At 42.5% G+C, this 23968-nt stretch overlaps 1 protein-coding gene across 2 annotated transcripts; it reads left to right on the top strand.

The window, feature by feature from the left end:
- The first annotated feature begins 6356 nt into the window (after positions 1-6356).
- LOC106583106 (claudin-19) lies at positions 6357-23698 on the top strand. Of its 2 annotated transcripts, none has more exons than XM_014166929.2 (5): positions 6357-7346; positions 14745-14909; positions 18493-18577; positions 18699-18845; positions 22542-23698. In XM_014166929.2, the coding sequence occupies exons 1-5, from the start codon at positions 7124-7126 to the stop codon at positions 22588-22590; spliced, it is 669 nt and encodes a 222-aa protein (XP_014022404.1). In that variant the 5' UTR covers positions 6357-7123; the 3' UTR covers positions 22591-23698. The 2 variants fall into 2 exon arrangements, with proteins under 2 accessions (XP_014022404.1, XP_014022405.1); XM_014166930.2 differs by having other exon boundaries at positions 6360-7346; positions 21919-23698.
- Positions 23699-23968: the final 270 nt, after the last annotated feature.

The raw sequence follows: 23968 nt of genomic DNA, 5'->3' as shown, positions 1-23968 counted from the left end.
TTGCATTCGATAAATGCAATTGTGTTCATTGTCCGTAACTTATGCCTGCCCATACCATAACCCCAACACCACCATGGGGCACTCAGCAAACCTCTCGCTCACACGACGCCATACACATGGTTTGCGGTTGTGAGGCCTGTTGGACATACTGCCAAATTCTCTAAAACGACGTTGGAGGCGGCTTATGGTAGAGAAATGAACATTAAATTATCTGGCAACAGCATGCCAATTGAAAACTCCCTCAAAATGTAAGACATTTGTGTCATTGTGTTGTGTGACAAAACTGCAGATTTTAGAGTGGCCCTTTATTGTCACAGCACAACGTGTACCTGTGTAATGATTATGCTATTTAATCAGCTTCTTGATATGCCACACCTGTTAGGTGGAGTTGTACATAACATTTGTAGTTGTACATAACATTTGAGAGAAATAAGCTTTTTGTGCATATGAAACATTTCTGGGATCTTTTATTTCAGCTCATGAAGCATGGGACCAGCACTTTACATGTTGCGTTTATATTTTTGTTCAGTGTAGTTTTACCAGCTCTGTGTATTCTCAAATTGCAGCTCCTCTGCACTCTGGCAGCACTATACCCCTGGAATTCACATGGATTAGTCCACATGGATTTTAGCTGCTCAAGGTCAAGATGAAAAGTTTTTCTGTCCATTTGAAATGGCAACCTTCGTCTGGTTTACATTACATGGCTCAGTGCCATACATTACATACCATGACAATAGAACAGATCTACTGTACGTAGGTTCTAGCAAGTGTAGTTCTATGGTGTGGGTCCCTTGGGAGGTCCCTGTGTCGTTGGGAACTCTCGGCTCTCGTTAGCCACTGCATGACTCCAGTCTTTGATCAGCTCAGCTGACTCTGTTAAGCTCAGCTTAGCACTGGAACGGTCTGGAAAATCTGGGGAGATGGGAGAGAGGGATGGGAAAGAGGGGTGGGTTTGTGGAGAAGAATAGAGAAGCTGAGAGGTTAGAGTGGCGAGGAAACTAACATGGGGGGGTAGAAGGAGAGATGGGTCTGGTAGGGTTTGAAGATGGAAAGAGGGTTGAGAGGGGAGAGACATAGAGGGAGAGGGGTGGGGGGTCCAGAGGGGTGAGGGAGGGAGAGCAGGATGCGTGCTGGGAAGTGAGAGATGTAGAGGAGATCGAGAGAGAGGTGAGGGGTGAGTTATGGTTGGAGGGGTGAGTTATGGGTGAGGGTCTAGAGAGGTGAGGTAGAGGGACGAGGGAACTCATTCACCCATGCCTCCCCATGGTGTACAGTGCACTCACGGGCTCCCCCCCCCACCAGTCCAACGGTTAAACTGAAGAAGGATGTGATATGGAAGGTCAGCTACAGAACGTTTACTAGGATGAGAGAGTTATTCTACGTAAGGTAAAAACAAAAAGGTAAGAATAAGGGAACGGTGTGGGTTCCAGATGACATAGTATTTGCAGCTGTTGTCAGAAAGACCCATACGATAACAGTTTAGAATATTGACTGTACTGTTACGAACTAAAGCCCACTCAAATCAGACTTCTCAGACAGGGCAGAACGACAACATTATCAAGACAATCAGGGCTTTGATTAACAACAGAATCTCCAACAACCACTCAAGCCTCACATTGCTGATGATTAGTTAAGTGAGAGGTCCCAAACTAAAGCTCTAGTCCTTCACTTCAGTCCACTAGCGTCATCTCATTGCACTTGTTGCTGCTCTCCACTTTAGTGGAGGGAAACAATGTTGACCTGGTGAATGAACAGAGCCAACAACAGTCTCTTCAGAACTACTTGACTACACTATGCTCTTCCGCTAGCAGAAAGGAGGCCTCCTCAGGACACATTCATACATTATTCATCACGGGCCTCAATTAGGAAACTGTTCATTCAAATGGCTGCTCATCTACTCTACTGTAGATTCTGTGTTCTGAATTTAAAACATTCTACTCTAGTGTATGGTACTGTAGATTCTGTGTTCTGAATTTAAAACATTCTACTCTAGTGTATGGTACTGTAGATTATGTGTTCTGAATTTAAAACATTCTACTCTAGTGTATGGTACTGTAGATTCTGTGTTCTGAATTTAAAACATTCTACTCTAGTGTATGGTACTGTAGGTTCTGTGTTCTGAATTTAAAACATTCTACTCTAGTGTATGGTACTGTAGATTCTGTGTTCTGAATATAATGTTACATTCTACAAGTTAATAACATAACACAAATAGATTTAATCTTAAGTAGGGCCAGATTTCCCTGCTGACTACATGGCCATTGCCCTTGTTATAAGAATTTAACAAAGTGCATAGTACATGCTACACTTTGCTTGTAGAAAACAAAACAAAATGTAAACAGCATTAATTAACTGGTTGAACGCTGATACCTACTAGAACTTCAGAGTTGTGGGCCAACCTCAGTATGGGCCATGGTTCAATTACTAGAACAAAACACAAAATCTAATTGTAAAGATAACCCTGTTTTTCACTATCTCTGATAGTGAGCGTGAGATCAGCTAATCCAATCAGAATTACCTCTGACCATAGCAGTTTAACAGCCAATGAGAATGGCCCAGTTGCTAACACACCTCAGGCTAATTTGATAGGGTGGTGATTCTGTAACCTCATCTGTCTCATTTTTAAAAAGTTTTAGTCAGGGATTTGAACCAGCAACCTTTCGGTTATTGGTCTAAAGCTCTTAAACACTAGGCTACCAGCTGCCTCATTAGCTGGTTTCCTGTTTAGAAGAATAAGCTGGGAAAACAGCATGCCTCCATTACATTACAAATCTATGCTGGCTGGGCAAACAAGCTAACAGTGTGTGACCACATCGCAAGCTTTACTTTAATTGTAATCAGCTGTAGGCCTAAGGGAAAGGCATTAAAAATATTGAACAAGGTACTGTTGGTATCTTGTTCACCAATTCAATTGTGTTGTGAAATAGTTTGTCTAATAGTATTCCCACGGGGGACCAGTACGGAGAAAAAATGTATGGAATGTATGCATTCACTACTGTAAGTCGCTCTGGATAAGAGCGTCTGCTAAATGACTATAATGTAAAATGTAAATGTGTTATTAAATTGTTCAACCAATTTCATTGCTCTGTCGCATTGTTCAAACCAATAGCAGTGTTGTTATGTTTCAAAATTCCAAAGCTCCTCCTGAGCTGAGCTCTGTTGAAGCCACCTCCCCTTGCTCTTGTTTTTGCTTTCTTTAATCTTTTCCCGTCTTTTACCTCTCTATTTCTACGCTTCTCTCCATTTTCTCCCTCAACTGAACTGCTGTCTGACCAAAACTCCCCTGAATGTCAGGCAGCTAATTAGCCAGTAGTGAACCTGACCACAGGAACCACAGGCTGGTCACCATGGCAATCCTGGAACCCTGGCAGGTCAGGGGTAGTGAGAGGGGCCAGAGGTATAGAGGAGGAAAGGAAAAAAAGAGCAGAGGGATAGAGGGAAGAGAGAGGAGTGAAAAGGTAGAGATGGGGGCTGATGTAGTTGGAGAGGGGGGAGATGCTAGATGGGTTGGGTTGAACTGGAAGGGGAACGAGTGGGGAGGAGGGAATTGGAGAAGATGGTTTGACAAAGGAGAGGAGAAAAGATGGCGTAAAGGGGTGATGAGACAGGAGTGGAAGAGATGGAGAGAAGATGGAAGGAATAAGGGAGGCAGGTAGGGGCAAGATAATTTGGAGAGTGGGGAGATGATAAAGGAGGGAGAGAGGAGAATATATGGATGGTATTCAACAGGGCCCGATTCCGACCCGAGTTAAGAGTGCATAAATGGAACGTAATTCCCTTTTTATGCACTTTTCTCTCTATGTCTATTCTGACCTTGAACTTAAGCATGAGAATAGCATGCTATTCACCTGCTATTTGTTTTGGTTGGGATCAAATAAATGAAGGTGTGGTGGAGGTGTGTGTACAGATACACCGTATTCTGACCTTGACTTAATTCCCTAATAATTACACCCCCTTTATGTGCCAGGAAACCATGAATAAGGTCTATTGATCCTACCGGTTCCAAGTGGAAAAAGCATCCACTTAATTCTTTACAATATAAATAACACCATTCTCCATGCACTGTAATTTATAACTTGATAAGAGCTATTGAAAAGAGATGGGTAAATGAGTAATCTGTTTGGATAAGGGAATTGTAAATATAAATGACACTTGTTATAGATATATTTTACCTTCTAATGGCTGGAGACAAATGTGAAACCAGTCATATGGCAGTAAACTAAAGCATATCAACATATCAACTTTCTTTCAGTAAAGTTCATGAAATGCTGTGCCATTTTAATTGTATGGCCTTTTAAGTTGGAGGGATGGGCACTCTGGATTGTCTTAATTATAGACTACCCTGACTTTCTCTGCTTCCTATTTCTATCATGTTGAATATTAGCCAGTATCAGTATCGACTGTCAGTAGGCTTAATAACAACACATATTCAACTGCTAATTTACTGTTAGTTCTCTTCAGTTGGTATAGACTGCATTATCATTCCATTTAATTGCATTGTTTCGTTTACCTTCATTTGCTTCCTCTGTAAATGCCGTCATGGCCATGTGGTTGTTGCTGAAGATAATTAGTAACAATTTTATAAAAATAAAAATGACATGTTGGCTAATTAAATCGTTATGGAGCAGAGCGCAGACCAAGCCATAATAGCTTGGAATGTATTCAGCGAGCTCAAGGGAACCATGCCTGCAAAGTCCATTATGCACATCTGAATACATCTGAATACCAACTACTGAGACGTGCGTAGGAAAGGCGTGTGTAAGAAAGGCGTAATTTCCTATGTCAGAATCGGGGCCAGGTGAAGAGGGTCAAGAGAATACAGGAAAACTTATTGAGAAATGAATGACTACCTATTCTTCAAATAAAAACACGACTAATTTCTGTCATAAAAAGTCAGCCTCCCGCAAAGTCCCATTATAGGTGTGAACAGAGGGATGATCAGGGGGCCAAGGAAAAGGAAGAAAGAGAGAGTGGGGTGAGAGGGTGTTTGTCCATCCAAAGCTGCACACTTCAGTGGCTAGACTCAAATGTAAACATGGGGTAAAAAGAACAAGGAGGGGAGTGTGTGTGTGTGAGTGAGTCTATGTTTGGGTTGCATCTGGTCTTGTGGTCAAGTTAATGACTATCTGGGTGATGAACTCCTCCCCACTGTGAGATCAACCAATCCCCATGGCCCCAGCCTGTCTCAATGACCCCTGAGTCTTTTAAAGTTGGTAAGAGGGAGTGTGTGTCTGTGTGTTTGTGTGTGGTGTGTGGATATAGAGACAGTGTTTTGTGTGGGGGGGGGGGGTCATATGTGTGTGAGATGGAGGGGATGTGAGATTTCTCTTAGAGATTCAATTTTTAAAAATGTTTCCCAGACAGTGTGTAGACCATCTAATTGGGGTGTATTGGATTCAAATGAACTATGTTGAATTGAATAACACAATTCCAAAGGGAAACCTTAGTATTGACATTCAGACACACACATGTTCTCATGTGCCCAAAAGTCACAATTCAAGTTTCAAGATGCAATCTGCAAACTCTACCTAGACTAAAGTGTTAGACACATATTACTGTACCTGGTCTCCAATGCTAGAGTATATTAGATATTCCTGTATTGTTTGATTTTCACAGATATTTGCTTTACATGCAAGAACATGCACTGTGATATGGTGAATGACATGGTGTAGGCCAGACATAACATCAAACATTCATGAAAGAAATACTCTGTCCCTCCCTCCCTCCCTCCCTCCCTCCCTCCCTCCCTCCCTCCCTCCCTCCCTCCCTCCCTCCCTCCCTCCCTCCTCCCTCCCTCCCTCCTCCCTCCCCTCCCATTCCGGGGACTCGATTGTGCAGGTTTCAATGGGGATGGGAAGACCTTTGGTGGGCCAGCCCATCATTTCTGGAGTAGTTGTCTGGATGTGACATGTCATTCTCACACGCTTCTCAGTTTAATGCTGATTTATGTGTGATTGTCAGTTTACGGTGCTGATTTTGAAAAGGGTTCAAACATTTACAGGGTCGACACATACAGCATCTAACATCTGGTAGACCAGACAACAACTAACAACACGACAAAACAACACACAACAGAATGTAAAGACAACTTACAGAAATGTGTACTTTTTCATTTCTCCTAGTCGTATCATTATAGACTTTCCATAACATGAATAATATTGAACATAAAAAGTCTACTCTCTCTCTCTCTCTCTCTCTCTCTCTCTCTCCCTCTCCCCCATCTCTCTTTATTTATCCCCCCATCCTGTCGCCTCTCCTTTCCTCCTCCCATTGGTTGTACCTAGAACACTGAAAGAGCCAATCAGAGCTCAGCTCTTGGCCCACTCTGTGCCCAGCCTGTCAGGGGCTTTTTGTGTGCATAAACTTTTTCATTTTTTTTCTTCTTATTTTTCTTATCCATCGTTCAGCCCTCAGAGTACGGAGCATGCAGAGAGATTGTTGATGAGAGAAAGAGAGAGAGAGAGAGAGAGTAAGGAGAAACCATGCAGTATCTGAGGCAACCCAGTGAGCCCAGTGACCGAGCCTGACAACCTGATCCCCCCGGACAACCAGCGAACAGCAGTCTGGTCAACCCCAAGACCCGGACACACACACATCTCCAACTGGAGAAAGAGAGAGAAAAAGAGGAAAAGAGAGAAAGAGAGGGTAGATCACCAGATGTGTGAGAGAGCGCAGAGAGAAGGAGATGCTCAGAGGGACCGGACAGTGACCAAGAAGGAGACCATAGGAAGAGAGAGAAAGGAGAACGACCACTGACAGAACCCCTGGGGTTGTATTGAAATCTGGATTGTTTGTAAAGTGGTGTTTGACTTTTGGTTCTGTGCTTCTGTTAATCTGAGAGACAACAGGAGTTGTGAGAGTTCTGTGTTCCGTCCTGCCTACAGTACTGCTTCTTTGTGGAAGCACTGCGCTACACGACGACTGCTACAGGTATTCTGAAGAAGTCAAAATATTCACCAAAGAGAAGGAGCACAGAAATAGGACAGATACATAGAAAGGAAAGAAAGGTATACATTTAGTAAGAAAGAAAAACAAATTTCAGAAAAGCCCAGAAGAGCACAGAGGGTAAGAGAGAGAATAACAAGTCTAGAGACAGACAGAAACAGATAGACAAAAAGACAGGATGGCGAACTCGGGTTTCCAGTTGCTAGGTTACTTCCTGGCATTGGGTGGTTGGATAGGCATTATCTCCACCACTGTGCTGCCCCAGTGGAAGCAGTCTTCGTACGCGGGCGACGCCATCATCACGGCCGTGGGGCTCTACGAAGGCCTGTGGATGAGCTGTGCCTCACAGAGTACGGGACAGGTGCAATGCAAGGTGTTTGACTCCATGCTATCACTGGACGGTGAGTAGGACATCGCAAAGGTCACTCATCCACTTGCAACCTGTCATAATCTTGCTTTCTATCCTTAAACTCGACTTCTATCTTTCCTCTCACCTTCTCTCCAACTCTCTGCCTCAGCATTGCATCACTGAAAGAATCCTCTCTTTCTCTCTCTCTCACTCTTTTTCTCCCTGTTTCTTTTTTGGCTGTTGGCACTCTCTTTCTCTCTAACTGCCACAGTTTGAATCTCTCGTAGTCGGCCAGCGAATTTATACAGTTGAAAAGTTTCATGGTTTTTAAGCAATTTCCGGACTATATAACTAATTGGACATCATTTTACAAAGAGAATTGTGGAGTGACAGACAGGTACACAGCACATCAGACCAGAGAACACTTAATGGCATTACGTGGCGAATTAAAGGCTTTTACACACGTTCAAGTACACAAAAGGCTACAATTTGAGTCTTCAAACTGAGGTGCAGCGTCTTGTTGAAGGAGGAGATTAAGGATGTGTGGGTTGAGGTCTCTGTACGTCCAGATAGGGCTACTAACGAGCCCTATCACCTTCCTTATACATTGGGTTGAATGAGAATGTTATTCAGAGCAGTCTTAGATGCCTGTGTGTGGACAGTTATAATCTGTCAGTAGAGTTGGTCACTATGAGATGCCTTAAAGCTGCTGACTCTCTTATAAACAATCTGTTTACCCAATTCGCAACATGGGCCATTAACTGTGTTGATTTATAGAGGGTATTTTTCTAGTAACAGCATGATCCTATTGTCAATTGAACTTATTGTATGATTCAGCAACTAAATGCATAAACACAAGACAAAACAATCTAATTAATCCATCTGTCTGGGACACATTAAAGTCAGGCATAAATTAATCAGACAAAAAATGCTGCTGTTGACATGTTTAATTAAGAGACAGATGGAGGGAGAGAGGGGGAGAAGAAAAGGGAGAGAGAGGGAAAGAGAGGGAGAGGGATCAAAAAAGAAATAGAAGAAAGAGAGAAAGAGAGAAAGGGAGAGAGAGAGAGAAAGGGAGAGAGAGAGAGAAAAAAAAGAGTGAGAGAGAGAGAGAGAGTGAGAGAGACAGAGAGAGAGAGAGAGAGGAATATGGGGTTCAGGCATAAATTATGCCTGAATATGAGGCTCCTGTCATCTCCAAGCTGTTTAGAGTAGACCTACCGACTCATAACTGATGACAGGTCATTTACATGAATTCACCTGTCTATTGTTTCTACTGATTACCACATTAGAATTACTAATGGAAGGTTACAGGGGGAGGACTTGGTCAGTTAATTTGTCTGTAATTCAGGCAAACAATGGTTGTCACCCTTTGGAGTTTTCTGTTTTTCTTTGTGGTTGATTAAGAAACATGGATGCCCAAGTTAATCCCTGTGACGCACACCGCCCCAAAACAACAAACCGAGCATTTTGGTCATGTTTGGCCACTGTGCAATTAATTATTTCAAAACATTTTCTGTGGCTTTCGCTGTGAGGGTGAGCTGGATTTTACATCTCCTTTGGCTCATCGGCGTAATAAAAACAGAGTATTGTCCCTGTGATGAATAGTGGTTGTTTGGAGAAGAAAAGCCCAGTGTTGAGCCATACACCAGAGATATTCTCAGAATGCACTCTGTCTTCCCCACACACACGCATTGTTCCTCTCTGGCCCTAACACACCCTGTGTGTGTGTGTGTGTGTGTGTGTGTGTGTGTGTGTGTGTGTGTGTGTGTGTGTGTGTGTGTGTGTGTGTGTGTGTGTGTGTGTGTGTGTGTGTGTGTGTGAGTGGACAATGAGCAAGTGTGAGCAAACAGCATCACATATTTTGGTACCAACTCTTGATAAGTTTAACCTGTGTTTCTGCTACTTGTTGCTGTCTTGTCAAGCAAGGCATGTTGTTGAGGGTAGGTCAGGTAACCAGGCTAAGAGATTATGCTACTGAAATGGATCATTTGGAACGTACTCACTCTATTCCACTGTCGAGTGAACTCATGGTCTTTAATTCCAAAATCTCTCTCTCTGTTAAGGTAAGGTCAAGCTCAGTACTGGTCTTGGATGCAAGGTGTTTATGTGTGTCTGTGTGCTCGAGCATGGGTACTGGAGTTGAACGTCTGGTGTGTGTCTATGTGTGATCGAGCATGGGTACTGGATTTGAACGTCTGGTGTGTGTGTCTATGTGTGCTCGAGCATGGGTACTGGAGTTGAACGTCTGGTGTGTGTCTGTGTGCTCGAGCATGGGTACTGGAGTTGAACGTCTGGTGTGTGTCTGTGTGCTCGAGCATGGGTACTGGAGTTGAACGTCTGGTGTGTGTGTCTGTGTGCTCGAGCATGGGTACTGGAGTTGAACGTCTGGTGTGTGTCTATGTGTGCTCGAGCATGGGTACTGGAGTTGAACGTCTGGTGTGTGTCTATGTGTGCTCGAGCATGGGTACTGGAGTTGAACGTCTGGTGTGTGTCTGTGTGTGCTCGAGCATGGGTACTGGAGTTGAACGTCTGGTGTGTGTCTGTGTGTGCTCGAGCATGGGTACTGGAGTTGAACGTCTGGTGTGTGTCTGTGTGTGCTCGAGCATGGGTACTGGAGTTGAACGTCTGGTGTGTGTCTGTGTGTGCTCGAGCATGGGTACTGGAGTTGAACGTCTGGTGTGTGTCTGTGTGTGCTCGAGCATGGGTACTGGAGTTGAACGTCTGGTGTGTGTCTGTGTGTGCTCGAGCATGGGTACTGGAGTTAAACGTCTGGTGTGTGTCTGTGTGTGCTCGAGCATGGGTACTGGAGTTGAACGTCTGGTGTGTGTGTGTGTTTGTTAGGCAGTTCCTGCAGGTGTCTTTTATTAATATAGTGTACTAAATTAATCCTTCTCCTTCACTACACAGCATGAGGAACATGTGATGAGGACTAAATGTTCAGCAGACTGTGTTGTTGGAGTGTACCAAAGCACTGCAGTGGAAGCTGATGGACTTTTTCAGCTTCAGCTTCGATAATTATCATATCGAAGCTGTTCTGGGAGACTTATGACAAGGTCTGGACACTAGACTGACAAAAAGATGGATACTACATACTGTACAGGTCCCGGGGAATCTTACATTTGAGTCATTTAGCAGATGCTCTTATCCAGAGTGACTTACAGTAGTGAATGCATACATTTCATTTCATGCATTTTTGTACTGGCCCCCCATGGGAATCAAACCCACAACCCTGAGCATTGCATACACCATGCTCTACCAACTGAGCCACAGTTTCATTCTAGTCTGAACAGTGGTGCTGAAGGAACAGTTCTTCTTCTACTTGTTGCAGTTTCAGTCTCAGAGGCAGATACTGCCCGGTGTTGGTCACAACCCACCCAAGCTCTCAGTTCTCTGGGCTCTACAGTAATGAAACCTCTGTACTGCACTAGACAGTGTACAATACCACACCAGCACTAGTGCTATACAGGACATAACAGAGTCAAAAGACAATATAGGTAGATTTTGGCCAACTTTAGAGGGATGCCATATTGCTGCTTCTGAGCATTCTATTCAACCAGTCATGATGAGATCGCTGAGCTGTTATGGCTCAAGATTTTATAGGAGATGCTAATGGCTGCCATGGAATCATGTGATGTCATTTCAGTGACATCATGTTTTTTGGATGACAGAGTAATTGCCAAACACTCTCTCTCTCTCTGGCTCTGGGACATATGAAGCAAATACATCCAGGTCCACCGTATAGCTAGGTTACTGTGCTACTGTAACATTTGTGTTTTTTTGCCAATGGGGGATCCCATTGAGGTGAAGATCAAAGATAGTTTTCTCTTTTGTCAGCTTAGTGTTAAATACTGCAGTGAGTCCAAACCGTAGAGCACTCTCTACTACAGACTTATGAATACACAGACTCTGGCATGGTTGGATATTTAGAATCTCAGGGTAGGATATTGACATTAAAGATATTTAAAATATTTTCTAGTAAGACATGTGAACTGTTGAGGAATGTTTGGTGGCAACATGGAGGATAGTTTGCTGAACTCTCTATAGCTCTGGATATTACAGTGGAATATCTGACCCCCGGCCCACACATGCTGATGAAATGGTGGATGGTCTGATGTCCCCCCTTTACATGATACCCTGATGAAGACAGCTTCGCTGTCGAAACGTTGGTTATTACATTTTTGCATCTGAGCTCTTAGAGTGTGCGGCTTTCCTTTATTTTCTAGCCCCCTTTACATCACACCATGCCCCATCGCCAGTTTCCCTGCTGCCCGTTGTGAGGACATCAGTAGAGTTAGTAGCAGCTATGTACTGGCACACATTCACATTATCCTTCTCTCTCATCTATATCTATCTCTCTCTCTCTCTCTGTCTCTCTCTAGTATCTTCCTGTCTCTCTCCCCCCAGTATCTCTCTCTCTATTTCTATTTCTCTCTCTCTCTCTCTAGTGATTGATCTCTCTCTCTCTCTCTTCTCTCCCTCTATCGTGATCGAGTGTGGTGTTGTTTCTTGTCAACTGGACAGGAGTGCTGATATGGCCGTTCGGTGCTAGAGATGTAAAATACGCATCTGATGCTGAAGGCTCACATGACAATCATCATCCACATATCAGTGCCCCTGAACTTAGCTTACACTATTCCACAAAGCATGTGTCACACTGACATTTACATGAATAGAATGAAGGTGGAGTTGTTGAAACAGTTTTCTGTTTTAGTGGTGGCCAAACCAATGTTACGTATGAAGTCACAAGTGATTTCACAAAGGACAATGTCCATCGTCCACATCCACACACACATCCAGCTTGTGCTTGGCACTGCCAGCCTTGGCATGGGATATAGTATAGTGGGAGGAATACACACACACACACACACACACACACACACACACACACACACACACACACACACACACACACACACACACACACACACACACACACACACACACACACACACACACACACACACACACACACTTGACTCCTCTGTTAGTCCATTGATCAGAGTGGTGCCCTGTAGGGCCAGCCCAAACTCCCCACACACTTTTAAAAAGGAAAGAATGGATGAAAGGGAGAATGGAGAAAGAGAAAATAAAAGCTTATTCTCTCATAAACCATTACAATTCTCCTTCAAACGGATCCTGCCACACATCAATCTAACTTCAAAGCTCATCTGCCCATCACTACCCCTTTCAGATCAGGTTCTGAAGTGTAATTTATTGCCAACTATGAATGTGCAAGTGTGTTTTCCCATCATAAAAGTAGATTATTACTGTACGTAACACTTAAGTTTGCTGGACAGACTAATTGTTCTTCAGTTCTATTTGATGTACATTTTCTCATACTGTCAGTGTCAGTATTACATTATCCTATGTAGTTCTACTATTCCATTCTATTCTATTCTATAATGTATAGTAATTTAGTCTGCTGTAAAGATGTAGATATGTGTTCATGTGGTTCATGCATATGGGTTTTGTTGTGAGAGAGTTGATCTTATGTTGAGCTGTGAACCTGGATAAAGGCTAGAATAGATTTTAGATCTTGGTGTGAGTATTATTGCTGTGTGAGTCTTGTACCAGTGTTCTCTTCATATTGTGTTAGCCTTGTAGTCTCTTTCAAGGCTGCTGTGTAAGTGTATGTGTTGCAGGCCACAGTGTCTGATTGCGGTGGCGACAGCCCTGTGAAAACAATCCCGCTTTGTGACAAAGCCACACTAATCCCACTGTGTGAAACATGTAAAACAGGCCCTCCTACACTGTGTGTGTGTGTGTAACAGAAAATGAGTGTGTATGTTTGTGTGTATGTAATTTATTCCTACAGAATGTGTCCATAAGTTCAGTGTGTGTGTGTGTGTGTGTGTGTGTGTGTGTGTGTGTGTGTGTGTGTGTGTGTGTGTGTGTGTGTGTGTGTGTGTGTGTGTGTGTGTGTGTGTGTGTGTAAAGATGTAAAATGTCCCGCCCACTGAGTTATGTGGGCACTGATGTCTGTGTGGGTTATCCATGGAATTCTGAGCAGTGAAACCACTGTGGAGTTATTTGGAATGATTAAGAGGGACAGTTAAGTCAAACTCTGGACTAAGGCTGCTGTTATTATCCCATTTTGGAACATGGAAGTGGGAAACATAATGAGTTCATAAAGAGAGAGATAGTGAGAGAGAGAGAAAGATAGAAAGAAAGACAGAGAAAGATAGAGAGAGAGAGGGAGAGAGCAATAGGGAGATAGAGAGAAAGAGGTGGATAGAAAGAGAGAGGGAGAAAAAAGAGCCAAAGAAAGGAGAATGTGTGTCTTTGTTGTCTCCAGTTTTGTGTAAAGAAGTTGAATTATGATTTCATTTTGATTTACAATGTGGTGGTTGTAGTATAGTTTTGGTTGGATTCTTTTCCAGTGATGCTTTGCACAGCAATCCCACTGAATACCTTCTATCCTAACGTGGCTTAACTTTCTTCCACTCCCGTTCTGCCCCAATTGAACATCTCGAGCGTCAACACCCCTGTATAGATATTCTATATGAATACACCCTGTGTGTAAATATTCTTTATGAATATACTGTGTGTGTAGATATTCTATATGAATATACCCTGTGTGTAGATATTATATATGAATATACCCTGTGTGTAGATATTCTCTAGGAATATACCCTGTGTGTAGATATTCTATATGAATATACCCTGTGTGTAGATATTCTATATGAATATACCCTGTGTGTAAATAATATATTTGAATATACACTGTGTGTAGATATTCTCTAGGAATATACCCTGTGTGTAAATATTATTTTTTAATATACCCTGTGTGTAGATATTCTATCTGAATATACCATGTGTGTAAATATTCTATATGAATATACCCTGTGTGTTGATATTCTATCTGAATATACCATGTGTGTAGATATTCTATATGAATATACCCTGTGTGTAGATATTCTATATGAATATACCCTGTGTGTAGATATTCTATATGAATATACTGTGTGTGTAGATATTCTATATGAATATACCCTGTGTGTAGATATTCTATATGAATATACCCTGTGTGTAGATATTCTATATGAATATACCCTGTGTGTAGATATTCTATATGAATATACCCTGTGTGTAGATATTCTATATGAACATACCCTGTGTGTAGATATTCTATATGAATATACCCTGTGTGTCGATATTCTATATGAATGTGTGTAGATATTCTGTTTGTACCAAAACTGCCCTAACTGCCCCTCTTTCTTCCCTCCTTTCTATAATTCCATTCACCTTCTTTCTCCTCTTCATCCCCATCTGCCCTCCCTGCTATCATCCTCCCTTCTTTATTCTCCCTCACTGCTCCCTCCCTTTTCACCCCCTCATGTTTCCCCCCTCTCCTCTTTTTGTCCTCTCACCCCTCCAACCTCTTTCTCCCATCTCTCTGCCTTCATCTACTTTTTGTCTGTCCTCATCTCCCCCTCTCTCTCCACAGTTCACATCCAGACGTGTCGTGCTCTTATGGTGGTGTCCGTGCTGCTGGGCTTCATAGGAATGATAGTGAGTGTGGTGGGGATGAAGTGCACTAAGGTGGGCGACAACAACCCCATCTCCAAGGGACGCATAGCTGTGTCTGGAGGAGCCCTCTTCCTGCTCGCAGGTGAGATTTCTGCAAGGTGACCATCATGTGACTGTCATGTGATTAAAGAAACAAACACAATTCTGGGGCAAGTAAAAAATCTCCAAGGATGACAGCTGGAGAATTGCAGATGTTAGTTGGGTCTTGGGGTCAGAAAGTCTCCAAAACTACGATCAGACGCCACCTACATAACCACAAGTTGTTTGGGAAGGTTGCCATAAAATATCCTTTGCTGTCATCAAACAACAAACTCAAGCGCCTACAGTTTGCCAAACGTTACTGGAACTTTCAATGGGACCGGGTTCTATGGTAAGATGAGACCAAAATAGAGCTTTTTGGAAACAAACACCAGAGGTGTGTTTGGCGTATACAAACAGATAGCCATACAGAAAAGTACTTCATCCCCGCTGTGAAGTATGGTGGTGGATCTTTGATGTTGTGGGGCTGTTTTTCTTGCGAAGGCCCTGGACAACTTGTTAGGGTACATGGTGTCATGGACTCCATCAAGTACCAGCAGATATGAAATCAAAACCTCTGCTAGGAAGCTTAAACTGGGCCGTGGTTGGATCTTCCAGCAGGACAATGATCCAAAGCACACCTTAAAATCAATACAAAAATGGTTCACTGACCACAGAATCAAGGTTTTGCCATGGCCATCCCAGCCCCCTGACTTAAACCCCATAGAAAACATGTGGGAAGAGCTGAAGGATCTGGAGAGATTCTGTATGGAGGAATGTTCTCAGATCCCTTGCAATGTGTTCTCCAACCTCGTTAGGCATTACAGGAGAAGACTCAGAACTGTTATCTTGGCAAAGGGAGGTTGCACAAAGTATTGAATGAAGGGGTGCCAATAATTGTGGCACACATATATTTGAGAAATTTTTTTTATGATAAGAACATATTATTTCCGGCAACTATTTTACTTCAATTGAAGGTTAGATTTTCGTGAATATTTTGAATGAAAGACCAAGAGGATGAACAATACTGAATTTTCTTTCACAGCCCATTTTGCTCATATTTACCAAGGGTGCCAATATTAGTGGAGGGCACTGTAAACTCCTTTACAACTTAAAAGGCTATTAGAAAATGTATACAGGCAAAGTACCACTCTTCAAATTTAAGGTTCAGGCACTACAGTGATTTGTAATCTCAATTACAGGTAACTGCCCTAATAAAGGAAACACCTGAGTAAATGAGGGATATTTTATATATATATATATACACTGCTCAAAAAAATAAAGGGAACACTAAAATAACACATCCTAGATCTGAATGAATGAAATAATCTTATTAAATACTTTTTTCTTTACATAGTTGAATGTGCTGACAACAAAATCACACAAAAATAATCAATAGAAATCCAATTTATCAACCCATGGAGGTCTGGATTTGGAGTCACACTCAAAATTAAAGTGGAAAACCACACTACAGGCTGATCCAACTTTGATGTAATGTCCTTAAAACAAGTCAAAATGAGGCTCAGTAGTGTGTGTGGCCTCCACGTGCCTGTATGACCTCCCTACAACGCCTGGGCATGCTCCTGATGAGGTGGCGGATGGTCTCCTGAGGGATCTCCTCCCAGACCTGGACTAAAGCATCCGCCAACTCCTGGACAGTCTGTGGTGCAATGTGGCGTTGGTGGATGGAGCGAGACATGATGTCCCAGATGTGCTCAATTGGATTCAGGTCTGGGGAACGGGCGGGCCAGTCCATAGCATCAATGCCTTCCTCTTGCAGGAACTGCTGACACACTCCAGCCACATGAGGTCTAGCATTGTCTTGCATTAGGAGGAACCCAGGGCCAACCGCACCAGCATATGGTCTCACAAGGGGTCTGAGGATCTAATGGCAGTCAGGCTACCTCTGGCGAGCACATGGAGGGCTGTGCGGCCCCCCAAAGAAATGCCACCCCACACCATGACTGACCCACCGCCAAACTGGTCATGCTGGAGGATGTTGCAGGCAGCAGAACGTTCTCCATGGCGTCTCCAGACTCTGTCACATCTGTCACGTGCTCAGTGTGAACCTGCTTTCATCTGTGAAGAGCACAGGGCGCCAGTGGCAAATTTGCCAATCTTGGTGTTCTCTGGCAAATGCCAAACATCCTGCACGGTGTTGGGCTGTAAGCACAACCCCCACTTGTGGACGTCGGGCCCTCATACCACTCTCATGGAGTCGGTTTCTGACCGTTTGAGCATACACATGCACATTTGTGGCCAACTGGAGGTCCTTTTGCAGGGCTCTGGCAGTGCTCCTCCTGCTCCTCCTTGCACAAAGGTGGAGGTAGTGGTCCTGCTGCTGGGTTGTTGCCCTCCTACGGCCTCCTCCACGTCTCCTGATGTACTGGCCTGTCTCCTGGTAGCGCCTCCATGCTCTGGACACTACGCTGACAGACACAGCAAACCTTCTTGCCACAGCTCGCATTGATGTGCCATCCTGGATGAGCTGCACTACCTGAGCCACTTGTGTGGGTTGTAGACTCTCATGCTACCACTAGAGTGAAAGCACCGCCAGCATTCAAAAGTGACCAAAACATCAGCCAGGAAGCATAGGAACTGAGAAGTGGTCTGTGGTCACCACCTGCAGAACCACTCCTTTATTGGGGGTGTCTTGCTTATTGCCTATAATTTCCACCTGTTGTCTATTCCATTTGCACTTTTGCATGTGAAATTTATTGTCAATCAGTGTTGCTTCCTAAGTGGACAGTTTGATTTCACAGAAGTGTGATTGACTTGGAGTTACATTGTGTTGTTTAAGTGTTCCCTTTATTTTTTTGAGCAGTGTATATATAAAACGTATATTGAAAGCAGGTGCTTCCACACAGGTATGGATCCTGAGTTAATTAAGCAGTTAACATCTCATCATGCTTGGGGCCATGTATAAAAATGCCCAGTTGCCCAATATTTTGGCTACCATGGCCAGAAGAAGAGATCGTATTGACTTTGAAAAAGGGGTTTCAATGGAGCATAGGGGGCGTAGAGGGTGTGGGTGTGGGTGTGTCTCGGTCACCAGATCTCAACCCAATTGAACACTTATGGGAGATTCTGGAGTGACGCCTGAGACAATGTTTTCCACCATCATCAACAAAACACCAAATTATGGAATTTCTCATGGAGAATGGTGTCGCATCCCTACAACTAAGTTCAGGAAACAGGCAGAATCTATGCCAAGGCGCATTGAAGCTATTCTGGCTCGTGGTGGTCCAACGCCCTATTAAAACACTTCATGTTGGTGTTTCCTTTAGTTTTGGCAGTTACCAGTAGGTTGTTATCTCTCTATATTCAGTGGTGTTTATTCTTTTACTGTTGGAGTATATTAATTTCTTGCATTCCTCTGACAAAATTCTCTCACCAGGGGCTTTCTGGGTAATTAGGGTCCCAGCTGTAAACAGGAATGGTGATTTTGGACAGATAAGCTCCGCTGACCTCAGAGACAACTATGAGCTTGAGAGAAATAGAAAAACAACCTCAGAGTCATTACACAGAGTGTTTCACTGCTATGTGTGTGTGTGTGTGCTTCCATGTGTGTGTCCATGTGTGTGTTCAGTGTCATAATTTGATGTTGTCCCCCCATCCTCCCTCTCTCCCTCTCCCTGTCTCTGCAGGTCTGTGCACGATGGTGTCTGTGTCCTGGTACGCCACTCAGGTGTCCTATCAGTTCTTCAACCCAAACACGCCAATCAATGCCAGGTAACCCTATCACACTGGTCACACACTGTATCTACCACTCAGTTAATCTCTGATTCAGATATCATGTCTATAACATTGTAAAGACCGATATTGAAGAGACATTTGACAATTTCCGCTACAGGTATGAGTTTGGGTCTGCCCTGTTCGTGGGATGGGCGGCGGCTAGCTTGACTGTTTTGGGCGGATCCTTCCTGTGTTGCTCCTGCTCCAATGAGGAGAGGCGAGGGCAGCAGTACTACCGCCAATCACAACCATCCACAGCCAGGGAGTACGTGTAAACCCCGCACACCTCCCAGCAGCCACACAAACAGAGAGCAGAGGCCACTCTTTGCTCCTCACCCTTTTTCCTTTTACTCATACGTAAAGCTTACAAACACTTGCACACACACGCACACAGTCTCCAACAACTATCCTTTGGATTTTAGAAACCCTTAAGAATTTGGATGACATTTATTCTATAGAACATATTGTTGAGCGGAAACTTTTATATTTTATTGCAATACATGTCATTGACAGGATGGTGATCTTGCTCAATTAACCTTTTAAACATTTTATGTGAATAAAATCTGTCATGTGGCTTAAAAGACATTATACCATAGCATTGTTGAATCCTCTTTTCTGATTGGCTTGAATGAGATTCTAGAGCATGCATTATTTCCCTATAATGCACGGTATATTTGCACGGTAGAATTCAATGGCTATAGTTCATTTTTACATGTTTTATTTGACCTGCTTTTGAAAGCAAAAGTCGAATTGAAAACAGTATTGGTATTGTTGAATAAAATGTTTATAATAGCAAGCTAGGACTGATGGTTTGGTTAGCTAAACTAGCAAGTCTGTTTGTTTGGTTAACACAGCAACTACAGTCGCTATCTAGTAAACTTGGTAGCTACTTCAGTAGATTTTGAACACATTTCTACTGGCAAATGAACACATTTCTAGTGGTAAATGTGGTAAATTATAGCCATGGTACAAATGGCATAACCAACTCGGGGTTCTATGTGTTGTCTGGAAAATAATGCAACTCTGTGGAAGGTCAGTTCCACTCCGCTTGCCCGTCATTCATTATTTTCCATAGAACGCATATTCCCTCGTTGATTATCCCTTACTTAAACATTATTTAACGTATACTGGACGTTTGTCTTTATAACAGACAGCCTCCTGAATTTGACTATAAGATACAGTTGATAATTCAGTTTTTGCACTTTAAATAGACGTGAATAAAAAAACTATTTGTAAAACAGTCTTCCTCTATGCAAACTAAAACCAAACCAATAAAGTAATGCCAAGGTAAGTTACTGTGTAGAGGAGGCATAGATAATGCCTGAAGGTAAATTGTGGGACAAATATGATCGAAGAAAAAATACCAAAAAAATACAGTTTTGTCTTTTCGTGGCTTTGGTTAGCATGTCCTATGCTTCCTGGTTGGAGCTGTGTGTATGTGTGTGTGTTGCATTGTGGCCTTTAACACTTAAACATTCCAATCGAATGTAGTTGATGACATTATATAAAGGGCTAACCTTCTGATTAGAATTGAAATCAGTTTCCACAAAATGATTCCTCTGAACATCTTATGAGGTCATCAGTTCGAATCAGATGTAAAGAAAAGGTAGAATATGTTGTGAGCTAACAGAAATGTTGTTTTAACGAGAGAGAGATGGCCATTATTGTATGCCTTAACATCATGCTTCATTCGTTAACACATCCAACTCTACACAATACCGATCATTCACATGTTATATATCTCAGAGACTGAATGGGGTAAGGACCACTGGCTGATCTCTTATACAAACCCACTGTTATAAAAAAAACTTAGATTCAGTTAAACTCATGGGTTTATTATTCTGGTGTTCTATAGACAAACAACTCTTAAAGAAAACCTTAATTTTCAATGGACATTCAAGTTCCATTTTATACTACTCTATTCTATGCTACTAAATACCATTCTATGTCCATCTAGCCACCTGAATTGAAAGTATACAGAAATTATCTGCTACTGTAAAAGCCAGTTATGATCACTATAAGATAATTAGCTATGGTCAATGTGATATCAAGTTACTTTTTGGGCAGTTCCGTTAGATTTGTTGTACTTACTCTGGATTTAAAAAAAATATTCTGATGCTAATAATTAATGCAAGGCAACTGCAGTCATTCTCTAAGCCTCTACTCAGGCCATCTGGACCCCCTGAACGCCAACTCAACCTACACATTTCTCTGCTTCAATCCACAACCCAATACTCCTGACTCTTTATCATGGCTCTTCAACATACATTAACTTGGGTGAAAGTCCTTGTTCATCGGGCTTCCGATAACAGAACCATTTAACTTTTCTAAGAACCGTTCAATGCCCCCCGTTTTCTGGTTGTTTGGCCCCTCTTCTTGGTAAAGCCTTTGTGTATGGAGTGTTCCATTGTACTCAGAATGGGGGTACACAGGTCTTGAAGGACCTCCTCCACTTCTGCTAAAACCATTATGAGCCCATCTTCAGCAGATGTCCTCTAAGAGTCAATACCAAAGGACAAACGTGACCAAACTACCTAAAAGCCCACTTTAAAGATAACAGAATGAAATATTTGAATACGTTTTTTTGATTTACTTTATGTGCGTACCTAAGGTAGGTCTAACTGATGTGAAACATATGTACTACGCTAGTTTATTGACCAGGACTTTTAATTATTTATATTGCTTTCATGAACAGTATGTTTATGTGTCTTCAAAATAAGCAATAAAATGTTGAACCACCACCTACAACATTTTCCAGAAAAGTTCAGAAACTTCTTTTTAAGACCTCCCCTCCCAAAGTACTATTACTGTGTGCCTCATGTGACTAGATATATCAACAATAATGTCAGATATACTAGCTGTCAAATAAGATTCTGGTTCCAACACGACCAAACTGGTTCCAAACAAAACAAAACCAACCATCATAAACCCAACAGATTCGGACCTCATATCAGATCTATTTCCTGCCATAGAACACATGACGTAACAAATGATCGGTGTGCTGTGACTGACGAGCTTCCGCTAACTTCTCCATCATTAATCCTCCAATTCTTAATTTAGCACCGACATGCTTTCACTTTCAAAAACACTGCATGAGCACCTAGAATCAACCATCTTCACTCATTAACCACAGAGCTAATGAAAGCCTGGCTAGCACCTCTTTTCATTCTTCCTTACCTAGCATGTAGCATCAAGCACTCATTCACTCACTAACACCAGAGAGCTAGCTGCTTGTAACGATGAATCAGTGAGTTTTTGATGTGTCTTTCTCTCCCCTCTCGTCTCCTCTCCTCTAATGCTGTTCTTCTCTGCCTGTCTTCTTCTCTTCCCTAATTCAGGGCAGAGTTGTTGAGTGAGACTAGTTTCCCTGACTGACCACCCCCTGCCTTTTTTCGAGGACTGTCCGAGTTACGCTCACTGTTTCCCCTTTCCCTGTTCCTTCCTAGATTCAAAATGTGGACCCTTGTCTCTCCGCTATAGCATATGTCGCACCCCTCTACCTCCCTCCCACCAGCCCCACATTCCCACCAACCCCACACTCCCTTCCTTAATGTCTGCACCTTATCTGTCTCTGATATTAAGTTATCGGTCAACAAAATTTCCGCCACAACTTTAAGAGCTTGCCACTCTCCTTTCCCCCACCCCCGTGAGGTTGTTTGTAAATACGGACTCTGAAAGGAGAAGTATGGTTAAGTGGTTAGACCCCCCCTTTCAGACTAGAGGGGCGGCATTACTGTATTTCATCTTGTGAACCCTTTACTAGAAACTCCATTATGTCCATTTATCGTTTATTTACTGAACTTTAACTGTATGAGTAAGATTTGTCGTGTCATGTTTTGTTGATTTCTGCTTCACTGATATCCTATGATTTCTGGGTTTGTAGAAATGTGCCTTTTGGTTTTGTTCTCTGAGAATACAAGTGTACATTTACTGAAACATGTTTTTTTCTTTTAAATTGCAGACCAAATGTTAAAAGTTCCCCACCAGAGAAAAAGGAGGAATACTTATAGTTTGGGCAACTCCTTTGGCCCCACGATGTGTTAGATTGTTGGCAAAAGGCAAGACACTGTCTAACAGAAACAGACAAGACTGTCTCAATGAAAACAAAAGCAGACAAGACACTCTATAGGAAACACACACTCAGAATGTAACAAAAATAAACTCAGAATACACTTTTGAAGTAATACATCTCCAGACCAACCCAAATGGGTAACTAGTACTTTATCATTCTTAAAGATGCCCATGTGTTAAATGTTTAAATGTATTTTAGAATCTGTTTTGTACACAAGCAATATTGAAGGGTTTTTCTATAGTAGAGTGTTGTTACAGCAATATGCACAGGTATTGTCCGTGCTCACCTATGACAAATAACTGTTATTTGGATAATTGAGAGAGAGTGAAGCTGAATCTGTACAACTACACAGAAGTGCCCAGGTGCATATACCACCACCTCCAGCCTTTCTGCTACATATATGCTCTACTGCAGTGCCTTATAACGTGTGTCTGTGTGTATGTTTTTGACTGTTATACACGGATTCCGCAGTGTCACACCCTATATGGATGATGCATATTGTACCCGTATTGTAAAACATATCCGTGCTCGTCTTTTTCTCTTGCATTAAAGGAACCATTCAGACAAACTGTTGCATGCAGTTTTATCTCGGAACATAGATGTTTACTGTACTGTAGCTTGTATACCACTTAAAAAACAACAGAAACACAGATTTGTAAATCGCCCTAACTGATGAAAGCGAAGGCACACCTTGTCAAAGCTGTGAGCCTGTTTGGAAGTAGTACATGTACTGTATCCCGGATTGAGGATATTATACCTGCATTCTGTTTAGTTAAGTGCCAATATGATTTAGTGTGGATGGAAGAGATGTTTTGTTATTGACTATGGAGGATGTTCTGTACTCCAGGTGCTCAAAGCACTGTCTCCTGTACAGGCCCTGTATTGGCCAGTTTGCGGAATGTAATCAGGTCAAACATGTTTTTCTGTTGCATACATTTATTTACCATATATTTTCTTTATCTAATATTATTATTTTACTGTATGTATCATCTCATTTAAAGTATACTCCTGTCTGTTTCTTTTAGAATAAAGTAAACGGATAAAAACATTGTGTTCATGCTTTCTTAAAGATACACATTCACACACACACACACACACACACACACACACACACACACACACACACACACACACACACACACACACACACACACACACACACACACACACACACACACACACACACACACACAGAGTCAGGTGTGTGGGCAGAACAAGGCCTCTTCCTGGGGTTCTCTTTCACCTCTCCCCCCTTCTCTCTTCCACCCCAAATACCTCTCCTGCTCCCTGTTGTTCAGTAATTGCAGACGGTGGAA

Source organism: Salmo salar, chromosome ssa22 (assembly GCF_905237065.1).
Source record: "Salmo salar chromosome ssa22, Ssal_v3.1, whole genome shotgun sequence".
Classification (NCBI taxonomy): Eukaryota; Metazoa; Chordata; class Actinopteri; order Salmoniformes; family Salmonidae; genus Salmo; species Salmo salar.
This window is presented reverse-complemented; position numbering and strand designations above follow the sequence as displayed.